The sequence below is a fragment of the Myxine glutinosa genome, chromosome 5, assembly GCF_964187855.1.
Source record: "Myxine glutinosa chromosome 5, kmMyxGlut1.1, whole genome shotgun sequence".
NCBI lineage: Eukaryota > Metazoa > Chordata > Myxini > Myxiniformes > Myxinidae > Myxine > Myxine glutinosa.
This window is the reverse complement of record NC_136265.1, coordinates 73,353,083-73,374,836: the sequence shown is the minus strand read 5'-3', so window position 1 is coordinate 73,374,836 and position 21,754 is coordinate 73,353,083. Positions and strand designations below refer to the sequence as shown.

Below are 21,754 nucleotides of genomic sequence, written 5' to 3'. Positions count from 1 at the left end.
TACAGACCAATCAGCCTGCTCCCAATTATCAGCAAAGTCATGGAATCCATCATTGCTTCGGATATGAAATCTTTCCTCTTCTCCAATGGCTTGATCTCTGATCATCAATTTGGTTTCAGACCAGGTCACTCTACTCTGGACATGCTGCTTCTGCTGTCTCAACAATGGATGGAGGTCCTCAATGCCAAACAGGAAATCAGAGCTGTCTCCCTTGACATATCACGTGCCTTCGATACGGTCTGGCACCCAGCTCTGCTCACCAAACTCTCCTCCTATGGTATCCATGGAAATCTCCATGCATGGCTTGCGGACTTCCTCTCTGGTCGTAGTCAACGTGTGGCCCTGAATGGATTTCTCTCATCTCCCCTTCCCGTTCAGGCTGGAGTTCCCCAAGGCAGTGTGCTGGGCCCTGTGCTTTTTCTGGTCTTCATCAATGATCTCTCCGACTCTCTGGAAAATCCTCTGTATCTCTTTGCTGATGACTCCACTCTCTGCCGCTCCATTCCTCTTCCCTCAGATCGGCAGTCTGCAGCCTCCTCACTCTCTGAAGACCTGGACAAAATCACAGACTGGTCAAACATGTGGAACATGTCTTTCAATCCTGACAAATCTCACACTCTTACTATGTCTCTCCGAAAAGATCGACTGGACAACCCTCCCATCTACTTTCTCAACAATCCTCTCCAAGAAGTTCTGTCGCTCAAGCTTTTGGGTCTCACCATCTGCCATGATCTTTCTTGGGAAAACCACATTTCCAAGCTGGCCTCCAAAGCCAGTCGCCGACTGGGCATCCTCCGTCGTGCGAAGTCCTTCCTAGGCACACCTGAGCTCCTCACCACATACAAGGCTTTCATCCGCAGCTCAATGGAATACTGTTCTCCCCTATGGGCTGGTGCTCCTGCCTCACACCTGGCTCGGCTTCACGCTGTTGAATCCAAAGCTTTCAGAATCATTGGAATCTCCCGCGATGAAGCTATCTCTGAGGGCCTTTCACTCACTCACCGCAGGCAGGTAGGTGGTCTTTCTGTCTTCTACCGACTCCTCTCCGGCCTTGCTCCCCCAGCTCTCTCTGTGCTCTGTCCCCCAAATATTCCTACAGGTCGCACAAGATCTGCCAGCCACCCTCTGATGGTTAAACTGCCGAAATCTCGGCTCTCTGCTCACCTTCACTCTTTCATTCCTCTTTTCTCCCGCCTCTGGAACAAACTCCCACACTCACTTCAATCACACTCCTCCCTCCAGGTCTTCAAAACAGCTGTTCACCACCATCTCTTATCTTCCCCCATCCAAAACCTTGATCTTTTCTACCCCCACTAATTCACCCCAGATCCACCTTGTTTGAAATTCCAACTTCTTTCCTGGAAGTCTTGGCAGTGTCCATATGTTTTATACCTCTCCCACCCCCCCCCCCCCCTTCCCATGCCTCCCCCCCAAAGCCCTCTCCCTCCCACAGTTCTCTCGATGTCTCCATGTCTCTCGGTCCCTGCTCTCAAATGTTGTGTTTGTGTCCTTCCCCCTCTCTCTCCATCTTGTCTACCGCTCCCGATGTTATTTGTTTTGTGTGTCTGTTTGTCTTTCTGTGTGATTAATGTTCGCTCTTTCACGAGCCTCGATCTTGTATTCAAAAAAAAAAAAAAAAAAAAAAAAAAGAGTAAGGGGTGTGGGGTGGCCGTGGGTATTGTTAGCTTGGGTGACGGTTGATAGGGATTGTGAGGGGGTGGTGGAGCAGGGTGAGGGGTGTGGGGTTGTCATGCGTATTGTTAGCTGGGGTGATGGTTGATAGTTTTTTTTCTGGAAAATTTGAGATGCCTCAAAAACCAAGACCACCTGAAGTTGAACAGAAATCAGCAAGAGCAATATTACCAAAGGAAATCAGCAAGAAATCCAAGTCAAAGCAGTTGCATTTTCAGCAGTCACGTACTGCTGAATGGACAAAGCAGTCACATACCTTTCTGAGAAGTTCCTTCTTTTTCGGTCTCGACAATCTCGGTCTCTGAACTATTTTAACCATTTCTGGGGATGATAAAAACAGGAAAAGCACTGATAAGTACAAACTCGTTCCTTTTATTCAGCTGCTCTTCCACAGCTATTGAACGCCTTTTACTCTCAAAAGCATGGCTGGTCTTGACGTAAACAATTGTTATGCCTCCATGGACAAAGTCGTCGGAGGCATTATGTTTTCAGGTTGTCCGTCCGTCCGTCCGTCCGTCCGTCCATCCGTCCATCCGTCCGTGATAGGTTTTCGTTAACACGATAACTTGAGAACAGCTGAAGGGATCTTAATCAAACGTGGTGCAGGTATGTATAATGAAGTAAAGATGAACTGATTAAATTTTGGGGTCAAGTGGTCAAAGGTCAGAGGTCAGAGGTCATGTGAGGTAATGTGATAACGAGAACAGCTGAATGGATTGTTAAAGAAAGCAGATAGGAGGGTTTGCCAGATGGCCCTTTCGGAGAGAGATAGTAAGGGTGTGAGATTTGTCAGGGTTGACAGAAATATGCCAAGTGGTGTTTGACCAGTTTGTGATGTTTTTTTCAAGGTCTGAAGAGAGGGAAGGGGCTGATGTTTTGCAGGCAGGGAGACAGGAGAGCTGCATGGGGTGGGAGAAGGAGAAAAAGAAACTGAGTAGGCCTTATGTATCGCCAAGGGTCTTATATGTTCTTCAAGGTCTTGAGGGTCTTCGGCGTTTTTTTTAAAGGGTCTTTGGGGCCTTAGAGGGGCTTAGCGGTCTGAAGCGTCTTTGGGTCCAAAGGGTCTTTGGGGGTATTTGGGGTTTTAAAGGGTCTCAAGGGTGTTCAGGGTCTTCAAGGGTCTTATCTCCCAAGCATGTAAAAAGTCTTCTCTCAAGCATGTAATCCAATCTCTCAAGCATGTAAAAAGCATATGAAGAGGCATCTTAGGGGTCTTCAAAGGCTGGGGTGGTTGATTAAAATACCCTTAAGACAATCCCCGGGTCAGACGTGGTATGTGTGCCAAATTTGGTGGTTGTCGGCCCAGCGGCCTTTGCAAAAAACGCGAACAAACAGACAGACACACATCCGATTATTTTTATTTATTAGAAAATAGTTAGATTTCAAATTCCTGCACTTCGGTTGAACTTCGGGCCGAGCTATTCAGTTTGTGAAACACGAGCCAAAGATATTCTCTGGGGGACCCCACAAGAAGGCAAGAAAATTAGGGTCAATAAAGCAGGAGTCTTAGTTGTAGTAGATTTAGAAAAAAAGACGGGGAAGCCGATTAGGTTTTGGCTGAGGTCGGGTTGCAGATACGGCTCATCCGTAGGATACAAAGTCTTACGCATAAAATTCACTATGTATTAAATAAAAAGACCAACATAAATGAATAATGGCGAACAAGACAATGAAGGGAAAAACAAGCATTACGCCTGGGTCCCCCATCGGTGAAGTGATGCGAGTTGACAAAGTGGAAGACGCAAGGCGGCCATCTTGGATTTTGACGTGCCGACCTAATTCTCAATAGCGTTCTTCCTTATGCGTAGATACACCCACACACCAGATTAGAAGTTAGTAGTTCGTTTATTTTTCAAGATATTTCGCTCACAAGGTTCAGACATATACAGTCACGTGAAAAAGTAAGTACACCCCATGTAAAGTTTTGACTTTTTCAACATATTTCAACATACAGCTATTTGATCTTCATTTCAACAATATTGACAGATAAAGGTGATATAATATAACAAATATCATTAAACATTTACATTTTGTAGTCCATTGTATAATTTAAATAAACATAAATGCAAATTTCGCATGTGGAAAAAGTAAGTACACCCTTGGCTCTAATAGGTGGTATTGCCCCCTTTGGCAGAAACAACCTCAAGTAGGCATTTCTTATAACTGTCTACCAATCTCTGACATCGACTGGGAGAAATGTTTGCCCACTCCTCCATGCAGAATTCTTTCAGGTGTGCGATGTTTGAGGGGTTTCTTGCACGCACAGCTCGTTTCAAATCCCCCCACAACATCTCGATGGGATTTAGATCCGTGCTTTGACTTGGCCATTCCAGAAACCTCCATTTCTTTCTTTTCAGCCATTCCTTCATGGATTTACTGGTATGTTTAGGGTCATTATCATGTTGCAAGGTCCACCTTCGGTTGAGCTTCAACTTTCCGACAGATGGCCTCACATTATCCTCAAGCACCCTCTGGTACAATGAAGAATTCATAGTGGATTCTGTGATGGTGAGCTGCGCAGGCGCTGATGCAGCAAAGCTGCCCCAAACCATAATATTTCCACCACCATGCTTTACAGTTGGTATCAGGTTCTTGTGGTCAAATGCTGTCTTTGGTTTTCGCCAAACATGTCTTCTGGTACTGTGGCCAAATAGCTCTACCTTTGACTCATCTGTCCAGAGCACATTGTTCCAGAAGTGCTGGTCTTTGCTTCGGTGTTCATTGGCAAACTTTAGTCTTGCCCTCATGTTCTTTCTGGACAGCAAAGGTTTCCTCCTGGCACACCTCCCATGTCGATCAAATTTGTGCAGCCTCTTTCTAATGGTAGACTCGTGCACTTTGACATCAACAGTGGCAAGAGCTACCTCTAGGTCTCGTGATGACATTTTGGGGTTCTTAGAGACTTCTTTCAGCATCTTGCGGTCTGCTCTCGGGCTGAACCTGCTGGGGCGGCCTGGCCTGAACAAGTTGGCAGTTGTTTGGAATCTTCTCCACCTGTCGATGATCTTCCGGACAGTCGAATGATTGATTTCATATTGTTTGGAGATCTTTTTAAATCCCTTCCCAGACTCGTAGGCATCTATAACCTTCTTTCTGAAGGCCTCAGAGAGCTCTTTTGATTTAGGCATGGTGACGCCACACACTTCAACAACAACAAAGAGCAAACCAAACGAAATGTCTGAGGTTTAAGACAGGTTCCTCCAAGATCCTCTCTAACGATGTTCTAATCATTTGCACCTGAGCTGGTGCACCTGATTCTAATTTTAGGTATTTGAAGTAGTGATAAATGTAGGGGTGTACTTACTTTTTCCACATGCGAAATTTGCATTTATGTTTATTTAAATTATACAATGGACTACAAAATGTAAATGTTTCATGATATTTGTTATATTATATCACCTTTATCTCTCAATATTGTTGAAATGAAGATCAAATAGCTGTGTGTTGAAATATGTTGAAAAAGTCAAAACTTTACATGGTACTTACTTTTTCACGTGACTGTATATGGTGGCGGCCATCTTCGATTTTGACGTGGCGACCCAATTTTCAATAGCGTTCTTCCTTATGCCTAGATACACCCACACACCAGATTAGAAGTTGGTACTTCGCTTATTTTTCAAGATATTCCGCTCACAAGGTTCAGACATACATGGCGTCAGACATACATGGCGGCGGCCATCTTGGATTTTGACGTGGGTTGCACCCACACACCAAATTAGAATTCGGTTATTCGCTTACAGACGCACGCACGCCCGCACGCGAAAGCCATAGTCCCCCTTTCGCTCCGCGGTGCGACGGGGGACAATAAAACGACGTCTCATGCAGCAAACAAGGAAGTACCTTTCCTCTTGTTTGGAGTAGGCTGTGCTTGGTCCTCTTCCTGCGCAGATGCATTTTCGTTACCATCACCGTTACCATCACCATTCCACTTCTTTGTAGGAGCTTTAAATAAAGTTTTTCGATGTCTGTACATGCAAATACGCACATGCACACAGCACAATGAGAGATAGCAGTACTGGGATTCAAATGCACGTCACCAATATGAAACCACAGGGCAAAACATAAATAATCAAAATAATTGTAACATTCACTCCTTTTGAGTTTGTCAGAAATTATGGGTCAAATCACACAGTCGGGTTTGATGGAGACGAGCTGAATTGCCCATCATTCCCTTAATAACACAGGTAAGCAGAAAGATCTAAGTGACTTCACAAAGCCAGGCACAGATGTTGGAGTTTGAACAGATGGAACACACTCGCGATGAAGTAGACAAAAGTGGCAATCAAAGGCGGTCTCTCCCAGATCGGCTAGCAAAATGATAAACCGAGGGAAGCAACACGAGCATCGACTGACAGGGATTGTAGAAATAACAAACAGTGTGAAGTCGCAAACATGAAAGTCAAACAAATGGCAACTATAAAGCATCTGAAAATGCAAATTCCATCCGCGCCCATTTGTATTCAGACATTTCTTCTACTTCCGTGTACTCAAAATAACGAAAACATAATGATTTTTTTTTTTAATACAAAATGAACATTGATTTTATGCCGCCTTGAGCTTTAGATATAAAGCTAGAACAACACTCTGACGTCACAACGTCGACCGATATGTGTCCGCCCACATTATTACATCATTATATATACTTGTAAAAAGTTTGATTTAAATCCATTCAGCTGTTCTCTAGTTTCACATTTTTACCTGACATGACCTCTGACCTCACCAAAATCACAAAATCACCTCACTCCTCACCTTTAATGCCAAAATATAATCAGTTCATCGTTGCATTAGAATATATACTTATACCAAGTTTGGTCAAAATCCCATCACAGGTTCACAAGTTAGAACAGTAACAGAATTTTTACTTAACATTACCTCTGACCTTTGACCTCTGGACAACAATATCTAATTAGTTAATCTTTTCATCATTATACACACCTGTACCAAGTTTGACTTGGATCCCTTCAGCCGTTCCGAAGTTATCACAGTAACAAAATAATTGCAACTTAACATGACCTCTGATCCTCTTGACCCCAAAATCGAATCAGTTTATCTTTGCATCATAATACACTAGTCACAATAAGTTAGGGATATTGGCAGGTTCTTTGGTGTGGTTGATTTTGTGTATTAATTATGTTGAAAAAAGTTGTTGGTCCTAATTCTATGGTTATTAATGTGTGAAAAAACACAGCATTCTTGATTTCAATACCATAACCCTTATAACCCCTATAAAAAAAAATAAACTCACTCCCACAATATCCCTAACTTATTGTGAGTAGTGTAAATAATTATACCAAGTTTGGTGAAAATCCCATGACTGGTTCACAAATTACTTTGTCATAACTCATCCACAACTTTTTGAAATATCATGCTACACAGTGCAATACATCGTTTTTCGCCCCGTCTCTCAATGGTGAAGAAAAGCATGGTGTTGGCTTAGCGGTTAGGGTGCCGGCTTGGGATCCGAGGATCCTGGGTTTGAATCCCGGTCAATCGCTGAATTAACACCAGGGGGGTCGACTCAGCCCGTCATCCTTCCGAGGTCGGCAAATTGAGTACCAGTTCACTGGTAATTCCCTGTGTGTCGCGAGGCGACTAACAGGGTTGGCGGCAGGAAGGGCATCCGGCCATAAAAAATAAAAATAAAACATCGCTTCAAAAAGGGGACCACGGTGCCCGAAAAATGCTAACCCCTGATCTGCGGGGAAAAATGGCCTCTAAAGGTGGTTCTTTTTTTCTTCTTCTCAATGGTGAAGAATCCTTAATGAACAAATTCTGCTATCCGGATCCAGATCCAGATCTTCGATAACATCGAATCAATTTCTTTTTTTGCCACACACCAAACCTGCCGACAAAATTGTTCCATAAACTTTTTAAATGTGCTATTATATCGTTTTTAGCCCAATCGCCCAATGGTAAAGAATCACTTGAACTCGTAATATGCATCGACCAGCATCCTTGACTATGTTGTGGAACGTCGAACCGAGGCCCTCACTTTTTCACCTTTGCTTTGAAAGTCGTTTTTTCTCTGCAACCGCTTGAGTGATGGAGACAAAAATTTCAACATAGGAGCACCTCACTATGGAGAAAGTTTTCACAAAGTTGCATGATAATTGGATGGAAAATTTGGCCATCATTAGAAAAAGTCTATTTTCTGTAGGCATGGGTTGCAATGTTTCACGTAGCAATAACCAGCCACAACCTCGGGCAAAAAAAAATTCGAGTACAGTATCCGGATCTTCACCAAAATCTAATCAATTCGTCCTCGTCACAGACCAAACTTGTCGACCACGTTTAGTCCAAATCTGTCCATAGATTTTTATGACATCCTGCTCTTAGTCAACAACCATGGGTGAATAAATAACCTCCGACAGCAGTGGTAATAAAAGGCCGACAGGATAACATCTTCAAAAAACAACAAAACAACAACACACACGCCTTGTTCATAAGTAATACAATGCCCACCTTGGCATTTTGGTGCACTTGGTAGATTTTTTTGTTCCTGAGGTGTGGGAACTCCGTGGTGAGGTTTTTGCAACTGGAGATGCCAGGGAGACAGAAGTGCTTTTCAACAAACCAGCTCTCGAGGATACACGAGATGAGGGCCCATATACTGGTGACAAGGAGGCCGAGGAACCAGAGTCTTCATTGTTCTGTTTAACACACGAGCCACAAATAAGGCGAGTCGATGACAATCTTGAAATGAAAGCAAGTTCCACCAACAACAGACTGCCATGCAAGGTTAGTCATCGGCACCTCTTTTTTTTTACGTCTAACAGTTGGATAAGGCATTCATTTGAAGGTCAATGGAGCATTGCTCTTATTGTGGCAAAGGGATCCAGCATCACACCTAATAGTCTTGGACAAGGTCGAGGTAAAGCTCTTGGCATTGCTAGTATAATCCATCAGTAGATGTGCCCTGCACAGCAGAGTGGAAACATCTTGTGTCTTGCCGGTTTAATTTAACTTCGTATCTCAACTCACACAGCCCGCCCTCTTCCCCAAATCCAACATTTCCAACACAACCAACAAATCTACTTTTATCCCCACCTGTGTCATGCGGCCTTTTTTCGTTTCAATAAATCCCACTCTTCCCTGCAATTCAATAACTGACTCATCCCTTGCGAAGATTTCTCTAACTTTGGCCATATTGGTTCATCTGAACATCCTTTGTTGGTCTGTTAACCTCCACTGACAGTTTGTTCACCTTCAGCCTCGTGTAATTTCACTATTCGCCAAGTTATCAGTATATAAACAAAGATGGAGGTTGTGTTGCTAAGTTCTACAAGACATTGTAGCGCGTTTATTGAGTGTGAGATTATGTGGGATTCAGTTCTCACAATCCAGCATCGATTCTTTCATTCACTAAATTTTCTTTTTTTTAGTCCCATCCCGAAGGGGATGCGAGAATATCGCAATGGACCCCCCTTGTTCAGCATGAGTGCCTGTACCACCTTAGGTTCCTGCCATCTGTAATTATTATTTATTTTTTACTATTCAGCATCAAAGTCTATCTCCCTCCGGGATTCTCCGTATGTGTTGTTGTTGTTGTTGCATAGCCCCGGACAGTTCTCTTGAACAAATCTGCGGCACGGAGACAGCCGATCAATCTCACAGGAGCGACCCAGAGATCCCCCACATCCAGGATGGTGTACCTAACCCCCCCCCCCTCCCCCCTCCCCTCACCTCCAAGTCACAAAGGCAGGACCATAGCAGAGTTATAGGGAGAGAGAGAGAGAGAGAGAGAGAGAGAGAGAGAGAGAGAGAGAGAGAGAGAAAGAGAGTGAGAGAAAGAGAGAAAGAAATAGAGAAAAAGAGAGAGGAGAGAGAGAGAAAAAAAAAGAGGAAAAAAAAGCGAGAGAGCGAGAAAGAGAGAGAAGACAAGATAGAAAGGGCCGGTTCATTCATAGGGACCGATTGGCACTCTGTCTGTGACCGCGCTTCCTTGACAAATCTGGGCAGCAGGGAAGAATGGGGGAGATTTATCCCCCGACTTGCGTTGGGAAGTACAACCACCGCAAAGGGGTGTCCCCGATAGTTGTTCTCCGTATATGTTGTCTTTTGCGGTGACCCCTTGTTTTTATTTCAAAAGAACACGTGTCTGCATCATTTCTGCATCTCGTGCTCGCCAATAGTCTCGACATTTCGGTGATCACCGAGGGGAAACCTAAATTAGGTCATCAACTGTTTGTGGAGACTGGCCGCGATACAAATCCCGTCGACACGGCAATATCAAAGCAATGTTCCATGTCCACTCCTTATGATCCCATTGGGTTAATTGCAAAAGCTGTAACCTATGCAAGTAACCCTGCTGGAGACCTTTACCTGTGAATGCACCTTTGGTGCAGAGAAATCAGAATCCCAGAGCTGCTGAAGCACCACTTGCATCTCATCACGTGAGCCACAGAACAGTGAAGCAAAGCTTCGCTCGATGTCCCCCCGTGTAAGGTAGGAAGCCATCGCCGTGCTGGTACATCAACATGAACATAAATTGTGGGAATGGTTGTGTTAGAATAAATTGTAGAAAAAAAGCCAAGAGAAAAGAAAGCAAAAAGAGAACAAAAATAAATCAATAAATAAATAAAAAGAGGTATTAAGTAAAAATTCACTAATACAAAACTGCCATTAATATTTGATCCGAAAACTGGCACAAGGAAGGAATTACGACGCCACATTTCATGGTGCATAAACAAATGGCCAAAGAATGAAAACAAAATGTTAATTTCATTAAATTCATGAATCCCCACCTGTAGAACCAACATCCCTGGGCTGTTCAGTCCCATTCTTCAAGACAACCGTTCACCACGACCTCAAAGGTCCCCTCCCCCTCCCCCCAACGATGCTCATGATCTCATCTACTCCAAATTACCCCAATCCCATGCACCCCCTTTTCCTGGTTAATGTGATTTCCCCACCCCCTCTCCCTCACCCTCACCCCTTTTTGTTCGTTAGTCGGTTGGTTTGTTCCTTTTCCGTTTCATCCCCGCTTTCCCCTTGCTCTTCTTGCTGCGTTTCATTCACCTTGTGTGGAGCTTGTTGGTATGTATCACCCAAATATCCTTCTCCCCCTCCCCTTGATCTCATTCTCACCAATACTCTGCTGTTGGTGTTTCGCCGTATCCAATTTGTTCCATTCCATTCTGCTCTAGCTCTTCCACGAGCCTCCACCATTTCTATAAATAAATAAATAAATAAAACAATCAATTATGTCAACGCAACTGGAAAAACAACCCGCCTTGAAATTAAATAAAATACCGATTTCCGCCCCTCCCCAGTTTTCCAAAACATACAATGATTCATGTCAGTAAACATACAGACTTGGCATTTAATATGGAATTTTTTTTTTTCTTAACTTGGGTTTACTTTCTGAACTCAGTATATCAATCTGGTGAGTTTATTTTACGCTTCGGTGATGTCTTTGTTGAAAGAACCATGTCACCGATTGTCTTTCGCAGCAAGAAGTCAATAACAGGATTATATCACAGGTGGCGTGACAAAATGTAAGGACAGGTACATTTGACGATTGGCTTCACAATCGGGTATATAAGGGTTGTTGCGTTCTGTATTAGTGGAAAACAACTGCTGCACGTCTACAAAAGTTATTGCCGCTTCCTCTGGAGATGGTCAGTCAACTTGACAATGCTGTTTGTCATGGAGTGGTGGCTTTACGAAATTCTGGCATGAAACAGCGTGCTATTGCTCGGCAGTATGGCATCACTCAAGGTCAGGTGTCAAAGATCCTGAAACGAAATGCTCAGAGGGGTGTCCCTACTCCAATACCGAGGCCAGGACGTCCACGCAGAACCACAAGGAGAGATGATCGCCAGCTGCACCGGTTAATCTGCAATGGCCGTACCAAGTCAGCTAATCGGCTTAGGGCAGAGTGGCAGCAACTGACAAATGTGCCTGTATCCAGAAGGCTAGTCAACCAACGACTGGTTCAAGCAGGCTATCGTGCCAGGCGTCCCCTGAGAAAGCCACGCCTGACCAGACAACACAGCCAGCGCCAATTGCAGTGGGCCAAAGAGCACCATCAATGGCAGCCAGGAAACTGGAATCACTTGACCTTCAGTGACGAGTCTAGATTTCTGGTCTATCGTAAAGATGGCCACGTCCGAGTGCGCAGACAAGTCCATGAAGCCCACAACGAAGATCGTATAGTGCCAAGAGTCCAAGTTGGAGGTGGTGGGGTGACCATTTGGGCTGCTTTTCATGCAGGGGGCAAAACTGACCTGGTTGTTCTGAATGGAAACCTGAACCAGTTCAAGTACAGGGTCATTCTGGAAGAAACATTGCTTCCATTTGCTCGGGCAGCCTTTCGAGGAAACTTTGTCTTCCAAGATGACAATGCACGGCCTCATCGTGCTCGCATGATCCAACACTTTCTTGCTGACCATGGTGTAGAGCATATGGAGTGGCCTGCCATGGCCCCGCATATGAATCCGATAGAGAACTTGTGGGCAGAATTAACACGTCAAATCGACAACTTGGACCAGCAGCCTACCTCTGTGCGTGAATTGCAGCAGACTATTGTCACTGCATGGCAAGCGATTCCTGTCCAAACCTTGGCAAATCTCGTGAACAGCATGCCTCGACGTGTACGTGCTCTCCTGAATGCTCGTGGGGGTTACACGAAGTACTGAACTGTAATTTTACTGTCCATAATCCCAGTCATAATTTAGCTTTTGTTGAAAAAAAATTTGGCTAATGTGCAAAATAAAGAGATAGTTCTGGAAAACGTACAGAAGTTTAACACAGTACTGTCCGTGAATTGAGTTCGATATCAGTTTACATCACTTTCAAGGATCAATTTATTTGCTTCGAAATGTCAAATGTGGTTTTTTTTCTTTTAACGGTCACATTAACAAAATCTAGAATAATTTCAACATAATTCCAATGAACTTTTGGTTTTAAGACATCTTGAAAAGTAAGTTCACCCCCACAAAAAAAATATTCCATATTAAATGAGAGAGACAGAGACAGAGACAGAGACAGAGAGAGAGAGAGAGAGAGACAGAGAGAGAGAGAGAGAGAGAGAGAGAGATGGATGGATGGATGCAATGCAATAAAATGAGGCACTAGGCAGCACTAAGAGGAAGCAGAGGTACCGTGAAAATCAAACACACAATGGTGCCCGATATGGGAGACAATCTGTCCTTACGAAATGTTATCCACAGTTCGGATGCAATTTGACATTTGGCAAGATGTCTCTTGTTCAATCAGCAGAACTTTCCTTGCAGACTGCAAAAGGGAAGACAAGAGAGATGCAGCAATTACAAATCCGCCATCGTGAACGGTCCGCCGTCGTGAACGGTCCGCCGTCGTGCACGGTCCTCAGTCGGTCCCGTCGTGCATGGTTGAGATAACATTATCAGAAAAATACCAGTTTACATGTAAAACTCTCACTCCAAAATTAACTCCAACTCAAGACTGGAAATGTAGTTAACTCAAAAGCAGTGTTTTTCCAATCCATGGAGAGAGCCATTTTGGATGTTTAATTCCACATAATAGATTCCTTATAACCTGTATGAAACACAGGACAAATTGGAGCATAAGCGACTTACAAGAAGCAGGAAGCCTTCATCCTCCTCAGACCTGACGAGAGGTTCAAGAAACTCCTGCATGGACTGCATGAAGACTGCAAAGCTGTATTTGGAGGCAAAGCGTGACGAGACCTCCCTCTTTTTGATCACGTCCAGAAGATCTTGAACAACCTTCTGGGTAATTCCAATGATGCAATTCAGTTCAACAAATCTACAGCAGAATGATCCAATTACAATAATCATCATCATAATCATGTACCGTGCCCTACGCAGAGCGTTCGTGCTGACGAAGTAGTTACTCGGCTACAATCCCAGTCGGATTGTCACTCTGATTCATGAAGTCAGGGCAGAAATTTGTAATCTGTTCACGGTACCGGCGATAGCTAGCCCACTCTTCACGAAAGAAGCAGTGAGATCTTTAACGTCCACCAATTAATGCCAACAGATGGGATGCCCAGTTTAACGTCCATCCGAAGAACGGCACACATTGATGAATCAGCCCGCCTGTGAAACACCAGGATGAGAGTTTATAGCTGGGTCGGGATTCAAACCTCGGCTAGACAGCTTCGATGTACCCAAACACAAACCTGGTGTTGGCCTAATGGTTATGGCGGCGGGCTTGGGATCCCAAGGTCCTGAGTTTGAATCCTGTTCACCTGTTGAATTAATACCAGGCGGGCAGGATTTGCACTCTGGCCACCGTAAAAACACCTCATTCCGGAGCACACACAGTGGTGTGTGTCGGGATGGTGCTGAGGAGTCTTCCAAGGACACAGCGACGTACTGATCCAGCGTACGTTCCACACACACACACACACACACACACACACACACACACACACACACACACACACACACACACACACACACACACACACACACACACACACACACACACACACACACACACACACACACACACACACACACGTTGTTCTTGATAAGAATATTGGGATTTATCGTGGCAATTCCAGCAAAAGTCCCAAAAAAACCACCACGAAAAATAACATTTTTGCTGGAATTCCAGTGCACCTTAATATCGGAGTGGTATTCCGTTGACGCCAAACAGGGTACTCATGAAGATCAACTGAGATGCACACGCATTCCCCGTCATTCGGAGCATCGTGGAAATCAACCGAGATGGATTCTACATTTCGACGCAGCTGTAAACTTGTTAGAGCCGAGCCATGATGGAGCCGAGTGTTCAATTTTAACAAACTATCAGTAACATTCCTCCCCTGATTATCATTTCAACAATTTATTTCCAGGCCGTGCACGTGCTCATGGTTGGTGGGACACACAGTTCAATGTTAAACATGTGTGATTAAAAATTACCCAACTACTTCCTGATAATTTACATTCCACGTTGGAATAGTTGGTATGTTATAACTTATAAGTCATAACGATGAACATAGCTGGCACAACTAGGAAACAAAGATTCACAACTCGAAGGGTCACGCAAAATGTCTCACCGGCTTTTTTGACACGTTGCCATACTGTCGCTGGAACACCTCCGTGGCAACTTTAAACCTTCTCTTCATCAGGCACACGGCCACCGACTTCACATCAGCGGGAATGAGGCAGGGAGGGAAGAGCGAGGAAAATGGGGAGAAACGTGTTCATTATGGCAAAGTTACAACGTAGCTTACAGTGTTAAAAAGGTGAACAATAAATAAATAATACAAGCCAAGTTCCACAAGTGACTGGCTGTATGATCTTCCCCCCGCCCCCCCCCCTACCCCCCAATAATCGGTCACACTTTTTCTTCTTCATTAATATAGCATAGGTGGACAGCAACAAATTATAAACGGATCTCAACTTTGGTAAGCATTTGACGGCTTCAAGAGTAACCTCGTAGATGCTCTTCAAATCGCCCTTGATGGATCTCATTGGGCGATTTAGTACGATTCATCACAGTCGCACATTAGACTTCTTTAATCTACCATTTGTGGAAGATTTGACCACATCTTCCAGGGAGTGTCTTGCTTTGGTTTAAGGAAATCCACATCTTCTTTGGGAGAACACAATTCCTGGTTGTGGTTGCAATGGCGATGAGCAATTTTAGTGGCATGTTGGCATTTGATCATATCTTTCTTGGGCGGTCTCATCTTGGCTATATATGGAGGGACTTGACTGGGCCCAGAATGGCTTCCTGGATTTGAGTCGCATCATTGGTGGGAATGTGATGTCAGAGTTTATTGAAAGGCCAGGAATTTCCATGGCCATACCTAGGTGCATATGTGGTGCTGCTATGTCAGCCAAGACTCTGCTCTGCAGGGTCCCAGGAATCGGCTGCATTTCCACGTGTAGCTGGATGTCCACCACTTTTCCCGTGTGTGCGTCTGGGCCAGACCAAGATGCAACATTCTACCGTGGAGTAGCTGGGAAGCTGATATTTGGCCATGACAATGACCAAGTGATTTGGCTGTAAAGGGTATTTTTGATTTATTGATTAATTTATTCATTATTTAATTATTCGATTAATTCCCTAATTAATTAATTTTCAAAAAGTTACATATTCGGATGAAACGGTGGTGGTTTAGGTATTATATTAGCCAATTGAACAATAAATTAATTATTTTACAATTACTATTTATTTCAATTACCGAATTAATCAATAAATTATTGTACACCGCTCCCTCCCAATACCATCTCTATGTGCTGCACGACGGCATCACCGGGGGCCGATGGCGCCCCAGCAAAGCCGTGCACTGGAGGATATGTTATTTATTTATTTGGCATTGGGGTGGTGTACTTTGAATGTATCTCTACTTGTTTTATGTTTTTTCATGAGGTTCAAAATGATGGTGTCACCACAGAGGAATTTGCCTGGGTAGGGGACAATAAAGATTAATTATTATTATTAATATAACCTAGTATCCTTACCTGTTGGCGAATGAGCTCCTCATTTTTGTGGACGTTCATGTTGAGACCAAACCTCTTCACCATAACAACAACATTCATTGCTTCCTCTAGAGGGGTCAAAGCTTCCTCTCCAACCATCCTCTCTGATAAACACACCAAACAAAACAGACAACGCTGAAACTACTGACAGACTCAAAAATATTACATGGCCCTGAAGGGTTGTGGAACTTCCGAGAGTAAACGCTAGTTCGGAAAAATGTATTCAAACGCTCGAGGCATTCATATTTAGAGCAAGAAGCAGAGAGGAGAGCTCACATTTGATTTGTCCAGTTAAAATGCCTGGAAGTTCAAACATCTCAAGGAGTTTAATCTGACTGTGACAAAAATATATAAAATGGCCTTGAAGCCCCTGTCACACCTTGACGATTTAGCCAGCGTATGCCGACGTATCAAAATTGAGTGCTGGTGTGAGTCATACGCTGGCATACGTCGACAAATTTTGTGCATGCACGAAATTTGTCGACGAGCTCGGCGTACTACGACGTATGCCAGCGTGCTTCAGCGTGCTCTTAACGTAGCCAAATTTTTCATACGTCGGCATACGCTGGCTAAAACGTCAAGGTGTGACAGCGGCTTGAGCTTGCAAACGTCTTAGCGGTTTTTTTGTTGTTGTTGTTTGTACAAAACCATACTTTCTGCACTTTCCATCACAAACGAAGAGCGTCTGCACAATATTTCCAATCAAGAAAAGGGAGGAAAAGGATTACCAAGGTGTTCCGCTTCCGACAGGAGCAACATCAGTTCAGTGGCGCAGCATTTCTTCTCGGCAAACTCATTATCCAAAGGTCTTTGCGTTACAGCTAAACAGGGCAAGAGAGAAAATGGTTTTGCAACATCTTGCCGACTATTCTTGAATCAAGCGTATCCATCAACGACAATGACTCCAAATTTCCTGTGATGGTACTGTTTGTCTCGATTCAATGGCCAGGTGTATGAAGCGGCCATCAGTGACGGAGAGAAGAATCGATTATGGTTCAATGCACGTAACAGCATGCTCACAGGTAACATCACAGGCAAGGGACATGAGGTACATCTTTGGTTTCGGCAAATCAGCAGACAATAACGTAAGAATAGAATGAACATCCCCTGTGCTGCAGACTGCCGAATAGAATTCCCCCTGTGCTGTCTTTCCCTCGTGGTCCCCCTGTGCTGTCTTTACGTCGTGGTCCCCCTGTGCTGTCTTTCCGTCGTGGTCCCCCTGTGCTGTCTTTCCGTCGTGGTCCCCCTGTGCTGTCTTTCCCTCGTGGTCCCCCTGTGCTGTCTTTCCCTCGTGGTCCCCCTGTACTGTCTTTCCCTCGTGGTCCCCCCGGTGCTGTCTTTCCCTCGTGGTCCCCCTGTGCTGTCTTTCCCTCGTGGTCCCCCTGTGCTGTCTTTCCTTCGTGGTCCCCCTGTACTGTCTTTCCCTCGTGGTCCCCCTGTGCTGTCTTTCCCTCGCGGTTGTCAGCTCTTTCACGAGCCTCGATTCAGTATATACAAAAAAAACCAAAAAAAACATGCGACTCGTACTAAAACGTGCAATTCGGGGTCTGCCTGTTTATCGGTCTTTTTGACCACTATACGTTCGGTCGTTACGTATCCAATCACAACCAAACTTGACAGGAGGACTAAAGGCCACACCATGGAGGTTGTAGCGACTGCATTTGCCCCTCTCCCCAAGGGAGTTTTCCACATTGGGCAAAATAAATGTTAAGGTGTATATCAGTGTTAAGATAGCTAATCGAGGCATTTTTCCAAGACCACTACAAATAACACCAATGATAATAGCATAGTATTAATGTTATTAGAAAACCATATTAATACTAATAATATCCCCACCCCTCAAGGGGCTTTTACCTCTGCCACCAAAGATGGATGGAGGTTATGTTTTCACCCCTGTCTGTTTGTGAACGAGATATCTCAAAATGTTGTGAACGGATTCAGACGAAATTGGGCAGAGAGGTAGCGTATGTGACAAGGACGAAATGATTAGATTTTGGTGAAGATCCGGATCCGGCTACTATAATTTTTTATGTGATTCTTCACCATTGGGTGAAAGGGCCAAAAACTATACATAGCAGGATGTCTCAAAAAGTTATGGATGGGTTTGGATGAAACTTGGTGGACCAGTTGTGTGTGTGTGTGACAAGTACTAATCAATTTGATTTTGGTGAAGATCTGAATATGGATTCGGATATGATTATTATTTAATTTTTGGAGTGTTTCTTCACCATTGAGAGATCGGGTGAAAAGCGATACATAACATGATATATATATATATAAAGGTTGTGGACGAGTTATGACTAAACTTGGGGGACGAGTTGGTTTGGTGACAAGAACAAGCCGATTAGATTTTGGTTCAGGTCCGAATCCAGATCCGGCCTATCAGTGGGATACCACCCAACCCAAGTACCCAAGACCCAAGATACCCAAGTGGGTGGGTTGTTTTGTTAACAACTTTTTGAAATATCATGATTGGCCGGGTACCCATGATCCAACGGGTATCAAGTGGGTGGGTACCCATGATCCAACGGGTACCAAGTGGGTGGGTACCCATGATCATGGCATCATGGTTGGGAGAATTCACTTAGAAAATACAAAAATATAAAAATCTCGTATCTGGATTTGTACCTCCATCAAAATCTAATTAATTCGTCCTTGTCACACACCCAACCTGTCCACCAAATTTTTGCTGAATAACCGTACCTTTTTGAGACATCATGCTCACAGACAAACAGACAGACAAACAGGGGTGAAAACATGACCTCTATCCACCAGCGGTGGCGGAGATATAAAATAGTCTCGGTCTGTACTGGTGGAACCAGAGATTTCAGAACCCAAGTCCTTATTGTATGTGCAGTCGTTAAGTTGTATACAACCCAGATGGATGCACCGGGATGATCACAGGCAGGACCGGATTTAGGGGCAGGCAATCCAGGTGACTGCCAGGGCTGTCCCACTACCCCATCACCACTGCCGTCCCCTGCTACCCCATCACCACTGCCTTCCCCGGCTACCCCATCACCACTGCCTTCCCCCGCTACCCCATCACCACTGCCTTCCCTCGCTACCCCATCACCACTGCCTTCCCTCGCTACCCCATTACCACTGCCTTCCCCCGCTACCCCATGACCACTGCCTTCCCCGCTACCCCATCACCACTGCCTTCCCCCGCTACCCCATCACCACTGCCTTCCCTCGCTACCCCACCACCACTGCCTTCCCTCGCTACCCCACCACCACTGCCTTCCCCCGCTACCCCATCACCACTGCTTTCCCCCGCTACCCCACCACCACTGCCTTCCCCCGCTACCCCATCACCACTGCCTTCCCCCGCTACCCCATCACCACTGCCTTCCCCCACTACCCCATCACCACTGCCTTCCCCCGCTACCCCATCACCACTGCCTTCCCCTGCCTGATCACAGGAATAAACCTACCATGATGTAACGTGACGTGCACCATGATGCAACGTGACGTGCACCATGATGCAACGTGACGTGCACCATGATGCAACGTGACGTGCACCATGATGCAACGTGACGTGCACCATGATGCAACGTGACGTGCACCATGATGCAACGTGACGTGCACCATGATGCAACGTGACGTGCACCATGATGCAACGTGACGTGCACCATGATGCAACGTGACGTGCACCATGATGCAACGTGACGTGCACCATGATGCAACGTGACGTGCACCATGATGCAACGTGACGTGCACCATGATGTAACGTGACGTGCACCATGATGCAACGTGACGTGCACCATGATGCAACGTGACGTGCACCATGATGCAACGTGACGTGCACCATGATGTAACGTGACGTGCACCATGATGCAACGTGACGTGCACCATGATGCAACGTGACGTGAAGAAGAAGAAGCAGACGCACAATTGTCGTTCTTACACCTCCTCTCCACTCAAAACCAAAAACACAAGTAACTCAAACAAGAACAGTACATTCAAATAACCGTTAATCAGCAGCATTTGCTCATCAATAATAACAATAGCGACAATTGCTTTGCAATACATGTGCACGGACGGCCAACTTATACTTATAGTCTCCTCAGGTAAATTAAAACCGGTGGGAGACAAAAAATAACACGAATAAAAATCACGAACGACGGTTTAAAAGCGGGAACGCGGTGTCGGTATAAACGCTTCGTTACCGTGAAAAAGGCCCCGCAAGTCGCGAACGTACGCGAAGGCTCCGCAGTAAAAGGCGTTCTTGATCAACTGAAAGATGAAATCCACGACCCATTCATTCACCTTCTTCTCCAGCAGCTGCAACGAGCCCGTGGAGTCCTCGCATTCCTCCGAATTACCTGAGGAATCCTCACTCGTCCGGCCTAACCGCCGATTATTCAACAAACACTCACGATTTGAATCGGAACGACTCGGTGACGAAACGTCCACCATGTTCGCAAAGTTGTTGTTATCGTAAAATTTTTCGTTGCACCGACCAAACGTCATTCGCAACGGCTGCAAATTAAAAATGCGGGGCGGGGCTTCACCAGGATCAGTTCGTCGTGATTGGTTGTAAAGGATTGACGTCACACAAACGATGATTGGTTCTCGGTTACACTCGGCGTGACGTCACTTCCGTAGAAACGAGTGGCCAAAATGAGGCGGTGACGCGTTCCGTTAGCAAGCTGCTCGCTTACCGCTCGCCAAGCCGCTTGGTTGATGTTAAACGCTCCAACGGAACGGAGTGCTCGGCACCGCTTAACAACAACAATAACAACAATATCGTGGTGTATACTCGAACAATGCTGCCCGAGCCGTCGTTTACAATATTGCTTATGGCTGCTGGTTGCATCATTTTCTGGGAGCGTAGCTGTGCCACTGATGCAGTGCCCCCTGTTCAAGGGGTACTCATTTTGCCGACCTCGGAAGGATGAATTTTAATTTTGACAACTTATTAGTAATACACAAATATACACAAGGAAACCTGTCGTAGGAGGTCATTCGGGCCATCATGCCTGCGCCACATCAACGCCAGACAAACTTTATCCATCAAAACGACGCAATCTGATTGGAGGAACGAGGAGGAATGTGGATGGGACGATGTGGCACACCCAGTGAGATCCAGTGGAAAAATTAAAATGGGGTATTTTTTTTTTTGGTATACAGAATCAAAGCTCCTGGAAGAGCTAAAATTATATTATTTCAATAAAAACATTTAAATAAATAAATAAATATTAATTATTTAAATAAATAAAAAAGCAATTTTTTTTTTCGTTTTATTGCTTTTCCGTGGGGGGTGGGTGGGAGTGGTCGAAGGCGGTTCTTGGGTGACTTTTCAACCACTCACCACCCCTCGACGAGACCCCCACAGACACGACACTCCACATAGATACACACAATCACCCATCATGCTCAAGCAAGCTGAAAGTCCTGGCACCATCCCTTTATCCTTCCATCTCCAATACCTCCTTGTTCATATTTTATTCAATTTAAACTTATCTTCTGCTTCTCCTACCACAACCTTTGCAGGGAGACCATTCCATGCATTCTCTACTCTGACTGAAAGACCCCTGCCTCACTACCATCTTATACACACACATGGAAATTACACAGGAGGAAGCCATTCGGCCCATCATGCCTGTGCCACA

The 21,754-nt window shown here is 44.9% G+C and overlaps 1 protein-coding gene across 2 annotated transcripts in view; it reads right to left on the bottom strand.

The window, feature by feature from the left end:
• LOC137427435 (telomeric repeat-binding factor 2) overlaps positions 1 to 20,834 on the bottom strand; it is a 35,293-nt gene extending 14,459 nt beyond the window's left edge. The window contains exons 1-10 of one of the 2 annotated variants that reach the window (XM_068116937.2): positions 20,309 to 20,834; positions 16,865 to 16,957; positions 16,119 to 16,240; positions 14,705 to 14,791; positions 13,254 to 13,403; positions 12,851 to 12,930; positions 10,015 to 10,156; positions 8,155 to 8,342; positions 5,533 to 5,657; positions 1,949 to 2,013 (exon numbers count right to left, since the gene is read on the bottom strand). In XM_068116937.2, coding sequence (XP_067973038.2) covers positions 1,949 to 2,013; positions 5,533 to 5,657; positions 8,155 to 8,342; positions 10,015 to 10,156; positions 12,851 to 12,930; positions 13,254 to 13,403; positions 14,705 to 14,791; positions 16,119 to 16,240; positions 16,865 to 16,957; positions 20,309 to 20,612 — 1,356 coding nt within the window. In that variant the 5' untranslated portion in view covers positions 20,613 to 20,834. Of the gene's footprint in view, positions 1 to 1,948; positions 2,014 to 5,532; positions 5,658 to 8,154; positions 8,343 to 10,014; positions 10,157 to 12,850; positions 12,931 to 13,253; positions 13,407 to 14,704; positions 14,792 to 16,118; positions 16,241 to 16,864; positions 16,958 to 20,308 lie in introns of both variants that reach the window. The other variant, XM_068116935.2, reaches the window with a different exon arrangement.
• Between the last annotated feature and the right edge of the window lie 920 nt (positions 20,835 to 21,754).